At 38.7% G+C, this 14,203-nt stretch overlaps 1 protein-coding gene across 1 annotated transcript in view; it reads left to right on the top strand.

Moving 5' to 3' along the window:
* The window catches only part of GNAQ (G protein subunit alpha q), a 305,164-nt gene that overhangs the window by 220,710 nt on the left and 70,251 nt on the right, over positions 1-14,203 (top strand). The window contains exons 4-5 of the mRNA XM_032427456.1: positions 5,721-5,849; positions 8,471-8,600. Of these exons, the coding sequence (XP_032283347.1) occupies positions 5,721-5,849; positions 8,471-8,600 (259 nt within the window). The remainder of the gene's footprint in view (positions 1-5,720; positions 5,850-8,470; positions 8,601-14,203) is intronic.

Genomic DNA, 14,203 nt, shown 5'->3' with positions numbered 1-14,203 from the left:
ACCAACTGAGCCAACCAGGTGCCCCTTCTCTTTAATTTTAAAAAGATGTTTCTAACAAAAATAAGTTCTCATTACATGTCAAATTAGAGCATAAATTAAATTGGAAGGTGAATTCAAAACTGTTATTGACAAACTATTGTCAAAAGAGAGGAGCAATTAGAATTTTTTGGAGAGGGGAGGAGGGCAGGGAGGGGGAGGGGCAGAGGCTGAGGGAGAGAGAGAATCTTAAGCAGACTCCACACTGAGCTCAGAGCCCAAGGCTAGGCTCCATCTCACGACCCTGAGATCATGACCTGAGCTGAAATCAAGAGTTGGTCGCTTAACCAACTAAGCCACCCAGGTGCCCCCAATTGGAATTAAAAAAAAAAAATTCAAGAGAGAAAATGCCATAATTAATTTGATTGGAGCTTTTATTTTGGTGACATTTAAGCTTCTCTCATATATTTTTATTTAAAGTAATTATATTCCATTTCTGAATTTCTTATTTTTCTGTAACCAGAGGTGATCCTAAAGTTAAATATATAAGGAATTTATCAGTTACTAGGTGTAATTATAAACTAATGAGCATGATTTCCTTAATCAAGTCACTCATACTACAGAAGGATGTTTTGTGGATAATCACCAAGGATTAGAGACAGTTCAAACAAGTTCCTAGAAAATGCTCTGTCCAAAACAAACAAATGTTCATTCCATCCCTAATAAGCTTTACCATTTCTCCTCTTCATATAACCCTTTTGTTGCCACACGTTGCTGAAGTCCTTTGTAGGCAGGGATTGTATCCTGGGGGTCTCACACACAGCCTTAGCACGTACGAGAATGTCATGGTCAAAATGTATCCGTGAATTCTAGATGACCCTGCATTTTTCTCGTGGTAGGAAAGAAATGATTGAAATCTTACTACATGAGTTTTCTTGTTGCCTTGCTTTTCACTGAAAACCATTAGAAACCCATTTCTTCCATTAAAGAGAGTAAGTCAGAATTGTCTGTCAATAAGGTACCACTCCCTCCATTTCAATCATTTCTTTCCTACCACGAGAAAAATGCAGGGTCATCTAGAATTCACGGATACATTTTGACCATGACATTCTCGTGGGTGCTAAGGCTAGAGGGAGTTCCAAGGCCTAAAAGCTTGATATTGACAAGCATGAAACGGATCTACAGATTATTTCACTCTGTGGCCAGGACCTGAAGAAGAGCGGGAAGCACATCTGCTAAATGAAGTTAAATGATGCCTTTCCTCTCTGTGTTGTCTCTACATTCGTCAGAGGCATTTAAATTCAGAATTTAGTTCTTACATAATCAGGCCAGTAATAGCCCAGCGAGGTAATTACATAAAGGCAGGTAGCTAACAACCCCCTTACTCCTGTGTTTTCTCCTAGAAAGTGTAACCTGCCGTCCTAACAACTACCATATTTTCCATAAAATTGTCTTAATTTGGGTCACGTGTTGAGCACCTGCTGTATTCTAGGCCCTCGGCTAAGTGTTGGTGACCAGACACGAACAAAGGTAGTCATGATCCCTGACTCCACCGAGTGTGAAAGTCCTGACTGGGCAAACACATGTGGGAAGATATTGAGGTTTTTTTTTTTTTTAATCAGTTACCAAGTTATCAATTACAAAATGTCTCAAAGCAAAGGCAAGGTATTTAGTCCCCATGGATGGATTGGAGTATGGATTCATCAACTAAACCTCCCATTTTCTAGCACACTCTTAAACATGTCTTGTCTCCTAGACAGTTAAATAAGTCCCTGACATCAGGAGAGAGCTACTGCCAGCCACTTGTTACACATACATTGCCTTGGAAATGTACCTTGTGCCTGTCACCATAGCAACACCCTGAGAATGACCTCAGCAGCCACTCAGAATCATTCCTACAAAACAAATTATAGCTATAATTAACTCTCTGAATTTACTCTGCAATATAAATTTGTTCAGACCTCGGTGTTTCTTTGTAAAAGGTTAAATGAATGGAATAATCCACTGCGAGCCCCCCCCCGCTCCCATAGTCCACCCAAGTTTCTCCTCGGAATATGAGATGCTTCAATGGAAAGCACGGTTCAGTTCAGAGACTCTTCTATTACCTTTTCTTAGAATGTGACAGGAATCAACACATGAGGACGTGCTGGTCCTACCTCTCCGTAACCATATTTCTAAAGGAACCATATTTCTAAAGGAACAGGAGTGGCTATTTCCCCTAAGCAGATATGAAATGCAGAAAGTGCTGTGAGCCCAGAACAAGGGGGGGCACATGGGTGGGGCTTATGCAGCGAGAAGCTCTCCATGCTGGCCACTTCCTGGCAGTGAAAGATGCAGGACTCCATTGCACCCACATTTCACCTGCTCCACAAATTTTCCCCAACCTGTCTTCAATCCTGGTGTAGCTCCTGAGACACCCAGACCTTCCTCCGTGTGGCTGGGTGGTTTGTTGTGTTTTTTCGTTTTGTTTTTCTTGCCTTGTTTTGGAGGTATTTTGGGTTTGCCTTGATTTGGATTCTAGATGATGTACAGTAGAACTAGCAGATCTCAGTGCTGTTCCTTTCAGCTTTTTTTTCTTTTGTGGAGCTAGATTAATCCAACTTCAATACTCCAAATTGAAGTGAGACTTTCTCTCCACCACCCCACTGAGAAAAAGCAAAAAGAATGTCAAGCAAGAACTGTAGAAATGTATAGAACATCTTTAGTAGTCATTTCCTTGCTATGCAATTTGTTGTCACCTGCGCAGTGAACAGATAGAGCAGAGCGTGACAAGCAGCAAGTCAGTGCTCAGTGTAAGTATGTTTTTATAACTCTTTGTGGACCGTGCTGACATTGAAAAGGAGCAAAAGAAAGACGAAGAAGGAAAAATATTTTTGCCTGTATGAACACTTTAGATATTCTATTGCAGTACTGCCCTTGGTTCATGGAGAGGTATCATGAGCCATATTTTTAGGGGACTCAGTAAGCCCTTTTAAGTGGCTTTTTGGTCGCAGAATCAGTACCCTGATTCTGTCTTATCCCATCAGGGGCAGTGTTATGATTTCCCACTTCCTATGATGATTTTTTAAGTTCTCCTCTGCAAATACACATTGATATTTGAAAGTGGAGGGGCAGCGAGTAGTCTGTTCAGTTCACCTTCGAGAAATAGAAAGCCATGATTTCTCTTTGCCCCAGGAACACGACAGCACCTTGTGTACAAGAATGAACCACCCTCTGTGTGACCTCTGTGAATTGCAGTAAGTGAGCAGAAATGGTTTACTGGGCAGCATATTTCTGAGCCAGCTTGCCAATGTAAATTAGAAGTTCTCTGATTCCTCTGAATTGGTTTTGGTATATAGTGGTTAAATAAATGGTGGTCTCGTGGGTTTCAAAATGTACATTCACTTCAAGTTTTTCAAATCAGAAGACTTCATGTCTATAGACTAGCAGTTGATTACAGTGTGATGAGATAAACCAGAATGAGATACAAACCAACTCTCAGAGCATGGGCTTGTTAACCCTCCAAGACCATGCCACGATATTGACTAAAATTTTGGATCCAGTCCATTTTCCTTCCTGCCTCTCACACCAGTCTTGTCCTAGTCTCCCTGTGTTCATCCTCTAGCCATTTTTTTCTTTTTCTTTTTTTATTTTATTTATTTGATAGAGACAGAAACACAGAGAGAGAGAGAGAGAGCACAAGCAGGGGGAGCAGCAGAGGGAGAGGGAAAAGCAGGCTCCCTGACAGGCTCCCTTCAGGGTCTAGCCATTTTTATAATAATTCAAGATATCGGGCTGGTTCCTATCAGTCAGTAGAGAGCTAATTGCCAGCTAGAGAATCATTGATGTGTTTGGGATAAGGCCGCTGGAATACTTAATGAATTCATTGCTTTGAATTAGGAATTTCCAAGATTATCCTTTTTTTGTCTCAAAGAATTGATATACCTCCAAAAAGGCAGTAATTTTATGTCTTTGTTAAAGTCACTTAGCTCTACTATTTTATGATCCATGAATCTTAGAGAATTAATGCAATATTTCTTGTTAACACCCAGTTTCAAATTTAATAATAATTAATATGGAAACACCACTAGTAACAATGGTATTTAAATAATGCTAAGACTAAATACCAGCATAGGAAATCCATCTGTCCATCCAACAAATATTCATTAAGTACTATCTGCCAGGCCCTCTTTTAGGTTCTAAGGCAAAAATAACGCTGGGTGAGACAAAACCCTTCCCACAGGTAGGTCTCGTGAACTAAATGTTTGTGCACTTGCTGAGTGACAACATGCTCTGCGCCAGACATTTCCTGTTACGTACCTCAGAACTCACTGTCTTGTTTTGTGGGCATTTAAGGTGTTGAGATTCTAATCTCTTCCGATTCTATTAATGGGACCACCTTCTCTTTAAGTCTTATTTATACATTAGTTACTTTGTGTATACACTTTGTAGTTGTATGCTTTGAAACCATACCTGTGCCCCATTCTCTCCAGGGCCAAGGGGAGTGTAGCAAGCCTTTGAAATCATTAGGATGCCATGAAGAACGGTCCTTTTCACCTGTTTGTCATGAATTCTATCAAATCACATTGTTCTTAAAGTTGCAAAATATTTTTTTGCAATTTGAGAGAATGAAAAGTAAATGGAATATAATGTTTTTGAAATGACAAAATTACTCTGATGGAGACCATATGTGTTGTTGCCAGGGGTTAGGCTTAGGAGGGCAGTACACAGGACACTTTCTTTGTGGTGGCAGAACAGTTCTGTATCCTGATTGTGGTGGGAATTGCATGAATCTCTACATGTGATAAAATTTCACAGAACTATACACCCCACCAAAAAGTGTGTGTGTGTGTGTGTGTGTAAGAACTAGTGAAATCTAAATAGATTGTAGTTGAGTTCATAGTATTGGATCAATGTCAGTTTCCTGGTTTTGATAATACATTGTCAGTATGTAAGGTGTTATTATTGGGGAAGGCTGGGGGAAGGGTACAGGGGAATTCTCTGGGATATTTTTGCGACTTCTTGTATGTCGAAAATTATTTCAAAATGGAAAGCGTTTTTTTTTGTTTTGTTTTGTTTTGTTTTGTTTTAAGGAGTGCAGAAGTATCATAGAAGCAGATAAATTTAAAGTTTAGGTGTGGTGACTCTAAACACTGGGAATATATGACCTTAGACATTGTTAGCTCAGTAACCAGAAATCTCGAATCTTGTGGCTTCACATTAATCACAAATGACTTAGCTTTGGACAGAATTTAGGACATGGTATGCTGCTGTCCTCTCTTAGGGGAATAAGGAAATACATTCCAGAAAAAAGGCTCTGATATTCTGCAAAAAGGCAAAAAAAAAAAAAAAAAAAGTGTCCTGACCTTACGTATAACTCTGTTATCTGTTTGTTTATACAAGTATACAAACAATATAAGTAATTCAAAATCAGTTTGCTTTAAACTCCTGCTTTACCCACCAGACCTGCTAAATAAGCAGAAAGTATTTCTTTTCTTTTCCCCCTTTACTTTTTGTATGGGTTCTAAGTGATAGAGAAGAAACGAGAAAGCCTGTGAACCAGATAATCCATAGATGGGTTACCTTGCTGTGGCCAGTGGAAGGTTGACTTTATCTTTCAACTTTCCAGATCTCTCTATCCCTTTCTGATATTTTCCTTCCTCTTCTCCACCTCTCTTTTATGATTTATTTTTGCCCTCCCATTTCGAGAGGCAGATTTGGCATGATGGTGTCCTAACGTTCTCATTATGTCTTCCCTCCTCTAGCTATCTTAATGACTTGGACCGCGTTGCTGACCCCGCCTACCTGCCTACGCAACAAGATGTGCTTAGAGTTCGAGTCCCCACCACAGGGATCATCGAATACCCCTTTGACTTACAAAGTGTCATTTTCAGGTAGTAACTGAGTCCATAAAACCCACCTCCCAGCTCCTGTGCCTTGAGTAGTACATTTGGGGAACTCTACAAATACTGAAATCATGTGTAGACTTTAAAACTATATCACCTGTAGACCAGTTATTATCATTAGATACACAGGTGAAATAATATGTTCCAGAAAGAGGAAGCAGAAGAAAGATGTATGGGCAGGTTTCTCATTTCAAATTCAATCACCAAGAAATCAGTAAAGTCTTAAGTTTGCCAGTGGTTGGTTGAACGAGATCAGTCACTTAAACATTGGTCCTGACTGTTATTCTTTGAGAACTGATCCTGACTGTTCTTTGAGTCAGATTTTAATTGTGAGGACAGTGGATATATTTTTAGATTTGTATAACCTATGAATGACCTTATGACCCTACTAATAATAGAAACTGTATGTTGTGAGAAGCTTTCATGTTGTTTCCTCCAAGTCTGCTGGTACCGGTGCAGAATTCTTCAGTAGCAATAAAAATATGGGATGTTTTATATTCCTGAAAAAACTTGCTTGAAAAATTTTAAAACATGTAATTTTGAAAATGGATTGATGAGCCTAGTCTAAATTTATATAGGAAAATAGAATGAAAACTTCTGCTGCTGTTCTGTCTGGGTAATACTTCAGAAAAGTAATTTTTTTTTTAAGAAGAGAAAAAATAAATAATACCAATATGCTTTCATTTAATCTCTTATTATACAGTCATTGAGTTATACTTCTAGTTCGAATACAAATCACATTGTGCTTTGAGAAGTGAAGCCATGTGAATATGTCTTTGAGCATAGAGAGTTGAGTTCTCTGGGGGAGCCTATCCCATTGAAGACAACCACGTTCACTACAGGGACGTGAAATCGGGGTTATGTGACTCCTACCAGGTAACTGCCACGTAGCTCAGATGAGCAGACCCTCAAAGCACTGTGGGTTTTATTCTGATCAGTCTCCGCCCCTGTAGTCAGGTCTGGTTGCCATATGCCACTCTAATAGACATCTGTAAAGCGGGTGGCATTCTAGAAATATTTCTGAACCTCATTTTTTTTTTTTTTTACCATCTCTAAAATGGTTGCATTAGGTGATCACCAAGGTTCCTTGTAGCTCCAGCATGCTGGATTACTTAAGCTTTGAGTTCATAGCATTTGGAGATCTTCAGTTTGGAACACCCAAATTTCCTACCACTCATAACTGTACTACAGAATATTTTCAGAAGACCTAGAGCATTTCATAGAGATTTTCATCTTTTCATTGTTTTATGATTAATAGTGGATTCTGAAACAAGGCTACTCTTACATCTTGTTTTTACTACATTTTGTTCACTAGCTGTAAAGGATGTTTTTTTGCCACTACAGTAAAAGTAATGACTAAGAAGAATAATTTCCTGCCATCATCAAAAGGATCTTATACGGCTTAGGGTGACAGGGTTTTATAGAATGATGATTTCATGTAAATGAGTAATGAATTGTTCACTTGGCATGAGGGAAAACCTCGAATTTAGTATTTCTAAAGACTTAAGAAGTCTAGTTTTGATGTCCATAGTTCATAGGTCCCCTGAATCCATTGCTTTGCCCCTGTGCCTTAGAGAACTTTTAGAAGCAGTCACTAGAGGATCCTTGATTTCTAAGTTTGTGTTTAATGCGCAGAGGCAGGAAAAGACCAGCATTTTCAACAGATGCTCAGAGAGCCCTCCTCTCATACTTTTGTACATGAAACTTTCATTCTCTGAAAGTATTTTATCCCACAAACATTGTGCACATTTTAGTCAAGATATGGATTGAACAATTTGAGGAAACCTGGCTTCACTGCCAACTATTGCTTGATATTTTCATATAAACAGTAAAACTCAAATTAATTGAAGTCAGTGTTGGTTCCTAACCAGTAACTCAGCACATCATTGGTATGTTAAAAACAAATCCTTGAAAGAGTTCAAATGATGGTCTCTTGAAGCATCTTGGTTTTTTATATGCTTCACTTCTTAGCAGGTTAACAAGTTTGTTTGTTTAAGGCCAATTGCACCATGATACACAGTATGACTGGACCTGTCCCAAATTATTGCCAGTGTTGGAAGGAGAAAACTAGTCAAAAAAACTCCATGGATAAAGTATCAGTGGAGTTCTGTTTGCATTTAGTTGAAGCATCACACGTACCCGTATTGAAATATATAGCATCTTGTATCTTTTAAATGTGTTCGCAGTCCTTTCTAGCGTCCTTGAGAAATACACAAGGTTCTTCATTCTCATTTTACAGAAAAAGAAACTGACGTCAGTACTTGCCATTAGAGCTTACCACGGATAAAGCATATTTTGTTTCAGATTCTTCTGTGCACGATTAAGTAAAACACCATTTTGCTTGACTTGGCACAGGATTTTTTACAAAGTTATCGTTTTCATACAAGTTTGATAACTTTCTTATAACCACCATGGTTTATTACCCAGAATGTCTTGGCTTGGATTGTTAGGTAACAGAAAATTATTAGATGTTCAAGAAGTATAAATTGAATTGACTTGGATGACCATTCTCTTTAGAGAGTGTTTTTCCTAAGTGTGTAAGTAAAGCTATGTTTATATTGATCTTTTTTTTTTATATGCTATTAATATGAATATTGTTAACCTTGCAGAATGGTCGATGTAGGGGGCCAAAGGTCAGAGAGAAGAAAATGGATACACTGCTTTGAAAATGTCACCTCTATCATGTTTCTAGTAGCGCTTAGTGAATATGATCAAGTTCTCGTGGAGTCGGACAATGAGGTGAGTGCTCTTCGGACAGGCAATGGATTATCATTTCAATATCTGACACCTGACACAAATCAATAAGAGGATGTAGGGTGTGGCACATGGGGTAAACTGATTTCATTGCTTTTTAACTACTGATTGGAATCAGGATTTTTTTCAATAATAAAAATAACCCTATGGTAGCACATGATATAATCAGAACAGTAAACTCTTTTGTCAGATGTATGAGCTGGTCTGTGTGTTGAGGTTTAATTAGACCCTATTTTATACTCTTATCACTGTGTAGACGCTCTGAAAATGAAAGTAACATAGAAAGCCCTAGGCTAACCCTCACATCATTTTCTAGCCCTCTTCCTACAGGATGGAGCTGGGAGTGTTGGAATGAGTCAGCCTGTTTTGTTTTGTTTTCATTTTGTTTAAATCATTGTTTGTGTGTTGGGTGGGTCCCAAAGAGTACTCAAAACCTCTCTTGGCAAATGTGAGTGACTTTGCAGCTGGGCTCTAGACCAGTTCATTGTGGAGCCAAGAAGTGTCTTGGTGACATGGCCATTCTGCTCTTAGACAATTCTATAGGCTCATCATTTTGTCTCTACTAAATAGTGAGTGGTTGGGAAAAATATCCTTGATATGCCTGTCTGGAGAACCGATTCAGTATTGTCATCTTCTCCCCATTACGTGAAGACCAAACAGGTATAAATACGGATTTTGAGGGTGATAAAGTCTCGATGATGAGTCAGAGTTAACTATGGAGGATAATACAGGGGCATAGAAAACTCGCTTTGAGCTGGAGTTCAGCGCGTGTGTGTGTTGGGGGAATCGAAAAGATGCCTGATAACCTGTTAGAGGCAGAAATTGCAGACGGAGATGCCAATAGTAAGTATTAAATATCCTTCTAATAGGATAGAAAACAAAGAGAAGGAAATGAGCTATCTCCAATAGCTGATTAAAATATACTTTTAATTCTATACATTTTTTGATATAGAAGAATTCTGGTTTCTAGTCCTTTTAAATATTTTCTTTTTCTGCAAGTATTAATATCTCTATCAAAATACATATCTAATTTCTTTTGTATGGAGGGTTGATAAAGAGTTTGGGAACCAATATCCCAAATAGAGCTGAGTTACCTATTCATGCATTTCAGAATCTTTCCAGGGGTGCAAGCATGTGGGCTTTTGAATCAAAGAACTTTGTTAAAAGTTTTTATCAGCCATGTGCCATCTGTAGTTGTAATGAAAAGTGCCTGCTAAGCAAATTAAAATCTGTAACAATCAGTTACCAAAATTTAAATTAAGCAATTACCATCAGAATTTTAGCTATAATCTGTCCATATGTATTTCTCTCTTTATATCTGTGTTCATTTGTTGTTCCGTCATCCTTGGATGTAGTATTTTGAATATCGTGCGTATCTGGGGAACAGAATAAGACATTTCTCATATCTTTGAAAGTTGAATCAAGAGAGAAAATGTTTAGAGGGCTTGTCTACTATGTGCTAGGTACCAGAGTATCTAAAGAGATACAAAAATGGAACCTAAAATTAACTTTGCCCAGAAGGACATCATTAGAGATATATCCTTTTGTTAGAATAGAGAGCGTGGGGAGAGGAAGGCCTTGGTTATATAGGTCATGATCTCTCTGCTTTAGTTTTCTGTCCAGTAAAATAAAATTTAAGACATTTATCAAAAGAACACATAGTGTTATTTCTTATGTCACTGTTTATAGCTAGAGAAATGGAAGTATTTATTGATAAACATTTTATACAAGTACATTATATCTATAAAGACATATATGTTGTGATTTAATGCTCATCAATTTACTGCTTTAAAATTTACAAAACAGAAAAGAAAGTCAGTTCCTTAGGTGGATCATCACCTAATTCTACCACATAAACCCAGTCCTTCAGTTACCTCGACATCACAGATGATTTATCCCACTTTTCACCCAACATTACTCATAGATATCTGGTTTTTGTGTAAAAGTATATTATTTTAGGGGCGCCTGGGTGGCTCAGTCGTTAAGCGTCTGCCTTCGGCTCAGGTCATGGTCCCAGGGTCCTGGGATCGAGCCCCGCATCGGGCTCCCTGCTTGGCGGGAAGCCTGCTTCTCCCTCTCCCACTCCCCCTGCTTATGTTTCCTCTCTCCTGTCTCTCTCTCTGTCAAATAAATAAATAAAATCTTTAAAAAAAAAAAAAAAAAAGTATATTATTTTATATTAATTAGAATAAGACGACATTGTTTTGATGATCAGATATCGAAAGTCTCCACAGTAACTTGCCATTCGATGTATAGGCATTATGTGCATCTAAAAATATTTTGCCAGCTTCATTGATTCCTTGGTGATACATTATGCTACAAATTAAGATAATCTGTTATCTTTTCCATTAGGACTCCCAGATCACTTGTGAATATTTTTAAAGCCTACCTTGTAATTCTGTGAGATAAGTCGTTTCATGGTGCTTTTTTTCTCAGACCTTAAGTCAAGCCAGTTGGTAATATTGCAAATGATTTTCAGCATAGTAAGAACAACGCTGCTCATTAATTACTTCATCCATGTTGACCACAGCCATCACTGTTGGTAATTAGGGAACACCATCGAAAGTATTTTTTAATGTCGGGTTATAGTCACATTCTTTTTTTCTCCACTTAAACTAATATATGAAAATGCCATTTCCTCTCCTCTTCCGTTAAATCATGAAGGAAATTCACAACTGTAGAATCCCACCTTCCCCAGATTTTCTGGTTTTGGTGAGACAAAACTGAAACAAACTCTTGAAACCTTTTGTTCTTGGTTTTGAAATCTGATGGTCATCACTTTAATCCAAAGCAGACATTGTGGTACCTCCCTTGGTATATATTTGTGAGAAACACCTGGAAATGGCTACTGACAGCCTCCCCTTCTGTCCCGGAGAACCGTGGAAAATGCGCTGCAGACCACAGGCAAAAGCAGTTGAAGGACTTTGGATGATTGCTTTTGCTTTTCATATTTCTAAAACTGTGTGTATTAATCTTCAAGGTTTTTATGTAGATCTGCTTTTGTCTTTCTAGATTTTCAGCCTTTCTAGGGCTTGGGGAATGAATTTCTTCATTTTTTTTCCTCCAGAGAGGAACACATATCATCAAATAGAGTGAGACTGGTCAGGATCGTTGAACTGTGTTGATTTGCACATTCCCTTTGCTGTGTTATTTCCCTGTGATAACACATGAGCATGGAGCCACCTGCTCCACTGTAATCCTTCCTTGCCTGTATTATTACTTCAGCGCCCCTGAAAGCCAGCACCCACAGCGAGGCAGCCCCATACCACATTTAAGCTTATCAACATGCATCCACACTCTTTGAATCTTGATTTTTCTGATTTTTTTGTTATATGAGTATCTGAGCACCAATACAACAATAATTTCTCAGACCTTGAGTCAGGGGCTGTCTTACAGACTATGCTTTTCCCAGAATCTCAAACTCTTAGGCCTTTTCTCCTCTACTTCCTTTCTGAATGTGCACTCCTAACTAAAATTAATCCCTTTGAAATGGTCACAACCCATTATGTCTTAGTTTTAATAAAACATCGAGATAGTTCCCACACCCCAAGTGTTCCTTTGAACCAAGATAGATTTCTCCAACATTGCTTTCCATAAACATTTATTCTTGAAACCTGATTCTTGGAGTGACTCAGCTGATTTAGAAAATAAATATATAAATAAAAGGAGAGAATAGACATTTGTAATACCTTAGCACTTTATGCCTGTTCAAAACTTTCTTAAACCATCCCTTGTCTGAATCTCGCCCGCCTTCATCCCGGGGAGGTGAGATGATCAGGTTTGTTGGTAATGCGGTCTAACAACGAAGATACAAGAATGGAGAGATTAAGGCCCATGGTCAAAGTCACCCAAGGCCTGAAGCCAGGCCCTTTTAGACCAGCTTGCTTTCCCCTCCTTCACAGTGTCTTCCAGAAGAAAGGGACAAATTCAGAGGGAAAGTAAAGGGAATTATACATATCCAAGGAGCATGGAAGTCACATGACAATCCTGCCCTTGCAAGAAGGAATTGAAATACCCTCCTCTGCCCCTGTGTACCTTGTTATAATCCTAGATGACAGTAGACCAGCCAGAGATCCTTTGCAGGTGGTTCAGAGTTCCTGTATTGCTCATTTGATTTTGAACTGTCTTAAAACAAATAGTCTAAAGTATGCATTTCCTTCAGATACTTCTCCTCTCCTGGCTTTTAAAACGAATCCATTTTGAAGTTACTCGGCTACAACCAAAGTCTGAACATTTTCCTTAAAAGTGTGAAACTTGTACTTTGTTCTGCTCTAAAAACTTCAAGTGAGTTTGGGGAATTTTCTTCATATAAAATTCAGCGTTGGTCAGGAAATGACTAAAAACTGAGAAAAAAATTCCAACCCCAGAGGGAAGGTCTATAGGAGACTTAGAAGTAGTTAAAAGGAAGGAAGAGCTGAGTTCACGATGTCCACTCTCAGTTGGATTGGCCCTCACGTCCTGTGTTGATCTTAAATTATGAAACCAGAAACTTTATCTTGCTCCTCAGCCTTTGGCATACTCGGCTTGGATTCATGGCCTGATTACTAAGGATCTTCCTGAAAGACATCCCACTTTTTTATATTTTTAACTCTTTTTCCCATTTTCTCATTCCTTTGTTCATTTTTAGCCACCTGTCCCTTTTTTAAACCCCTTCCCCCTTTCATCCTCCGGCTTTCTGCTTCCTCATTATCATACTCCTCCACCTCTCTGCTCAGATGGCTTGAAAGAAGCCAGGAAGTTTTCTGATCACCGTCTATGAGTTAGAACCAGAGACCTGCACTCGGTGCTGGTAAGGGCGTGGGTAAGCGGGCACACGTGGACACTGTTTGTGTACCTGTATATTGGAAATCCTTCAAGGCCTACATTAAACCCATACTGGAATAATCTATGCAATAATCTTTTTTTTTTTTTTTTTTTTTTGAAGAGAGAGAATGGGGAGAGGGGCAGAGGAAGTGGGAGAGAGACAATCCCACCGTGGGGCTCGATCTCATGACCTGAGCTGAAATCAGGAGTCGGACACTTAATTGAGCCACCCAGATGTCCCTATGCAATATTCTTTGTAAGATGAATTATATTATATGAGAAGGGCAGATTGCCAAGGAGTATATTTAATATAATCTGATTTCTAGAACTATATACATATAATTATTATAGGGAAGGTTGTTAACCTCCCCCCCAGAAAAGAAAAGAATTTGGAAGATTTTCTACCACAACCAGGGTGTAAGCAGTGATTGTCATTGTTGATAGTGATAGTGTTACAAATAACAACTGAAACAATTTTTTTAAAAATTAAGATTTGGGGCTCCTGGGTGGCTCAGTCAGTTAAGCATCTACCTTCGCCTCAGGTCATGATCCCAGGGTCCTGGGATTGGCCCCACATCGGGCTCCCTGCTCAGTGGGAAGCTTGCTTCTCCCTGCCCCTCCCCCTGCTCGTGCGCTCTCTCTCAAATAAATAAAAATCTTTTAAAAAAATAAAGTAAGATTTCAGATTGGAATTTTAGCTCTGCCATTTATCATCTCTGTCCATTTTTCTTCTGGATTATCTATCATTTTCTTACTAATTTATATGAGTTCCTTACATTCTTTGA

This window comes from Phoca vitulina, unplaced genomic scaffold (genome assembly GCF_004348235.1).
Source record: "Phoca vitulina isolate PV1807 unplaced genomic scaffold, GSC_HSeal_1.0 scaffold37, whole genome shotgun sequence".
Lineage (NCBI taxonomy): Eukaryota > Metazoa > Chordata > Mammalia > Carnivora > Phocidae > Phoca > Phoca vitulina.
This window is presented reverse-complemented; position numbering and strand designations above follow the sequence as displayed.